The 1570-nt window shown below is 58.6% G+C and overlaps 1 protein-coding gene across 1 annotated transcript in view; it reads left to right on the forward strand.

Annotated features, from left to right (window-relative positions):
* VOLCADRAFT_96077 (uncharacterized protein) overlaps positions 1-1570 on the forward strand; it is a gene marked incomplete at both ends in the record, with an annotated part of 8227 nt that overhangs the window by 6165 nt on the left and 492 nt on the right. Inside the window, one exon of the mRNA XM_002955127.1 lies at positions 1230-1324. Coding sequence (XP_002955173.1) covers positions 1230-1324 — 95 coding nt within the window. The remainder of the gene's footprint in view (positions 1-1229; positions 1325-1570) is intronic.

Here is a 1570-nt window from a genome sequence, read left to right on the forward strand (position 1 = left end):
GGGGCAGCATCGGAGAGGCCGGGGGCGTGAGATAAGTCCAGAGCGGGCGTCGGGCCCACGGAAAGGGCGGAGGGGTTGGGCCCCCGAGGGGCAGGAACGGACGGAAGTAAGGTAGTTGACGAGCCGAGGAGGGGCGCCCCAAGTAGGGCCGGGGAAGGCAAGGAAAGCCTGCCCGGCACCGGACAGGCAAGGGGCGAGTCCTGCAGTAAGGTAGGCAACCGTAAGAGAGGGCCAGAGAAAAGGATGCGCAGAGAGAGGGGGCGCGCACCGGGTAGGCAGAAGACACAGTCGGATGAGGAGGATTCGCATAGACGAGGCGTAACAACGGCGAAGGAGGTCGCCGCTTCTGTGGAGAAGCAGAGGCTGGGTGGAGGCGAAGGTGAATGGCAAAGTAGCGACGAGCGAAGTTACCTGTGGCACGAGCCGAACTAGAGGCAACGCGGCGGAGTCTTGGGAACGAGGTAGAGAATATGAATGGTAGGTAAGAGAGTCGGCATGAGGCTGGAGGCTTACGTTTTCTGCTGTCGATGACTGCATTAGGTTATTTTCGTACTCTCTACTCGATTGCCGTGCGAGCGGCCCACCCGCCCTCCCACTAACAGCCAAATGGCTGATCGGAATTGTCTTTGAAGGGTTTGGGTACCGCGGGAGTGTGGTCGCAGACGCAATGGCCTTCCCCACAATAAGTTAGTAGTGAGTACGGATCACGCGATGACGTTTAAGCAATGAAAGGAGCGCCAATTTTGAGGAATCTGTAAACGGACGCTCTACTCAGAGCACAGAAGCGAAGACATCATCAGGGTACTGCCTTTGAAATCCTCGCTCAACCGGCAGCTTGTTTGCACTGCGTGTAGCGTGTAGGTACGTTGCTTAAACGTCATCGCGTGATCCGTACTCACTACTAACTTATTGTGGGGAAGGCCATTGCGTCTGCGACCACACTCCCGCGGTACCCAAACCCTTCAAAGACAATTCCGATCAGCCATTTGGCTGTTAGTGGGAGGGCGGGTGGGCCGCTCGCACGGCAATCGAGTAGAGAGTACGAAAATAACCTAATGCAGTCATCGACAGCAGAAAACGTAAGCCTCCAGCCTCATGCCGACTCTCTTACCTACCATTCATATTCTCTACCTCGTTCCCAAGACTCCGCCGCGTTGCCTCTAGTTCGGCTCGTGCCACAGGTAACTTCGCTCGTCGCTACTTTGCCATTCACCTTCGCCTCCACCCAGCCTCTGCTTCTCCACAGAAGCGGCGACCTCCTTCGCCGTTGTTACGCCTCGTCTATGCGAATCCTCCTCATCCGACTGTGTCTTCTGCCTACCCGGTGCGCGCCCCCTCTCTCTGCGCATCCTTTTCTCTGGCCCTCTCTTACGGTTGCCTACCTTACTGCAGGACTCGCCCCTTGCCTGTCCGGTGCCGGGCAGGCTTTCCTTGCCTTCCCCGGCCCTACTTGGGGCGCCCCTCCTCGGCTCGTCAACTACCTTACTTCCGTCCGTTCCTGCCCCTCGGGGGCCCAACCCCTCCGCCCTTTCCGTGGGCCCGACGCCCGCTCTGGACTTATCTCACGCCC

The sequence above is a fragment of the Volvox carteri genome, assembly GCF_000143455.1.
Source record: "Volvox carteri f. nagariensis unplaced genomic scaffold VOLCAscaffold_49, whole genome shotgun sequence".
NCBI classification, from domain to species: Eukaryota; Viridiplantae; Chlorophyta; class Chlorophyceae; order Chlamydomonadales; family Volvocaceae; genus Volvox; species Volvox carteri.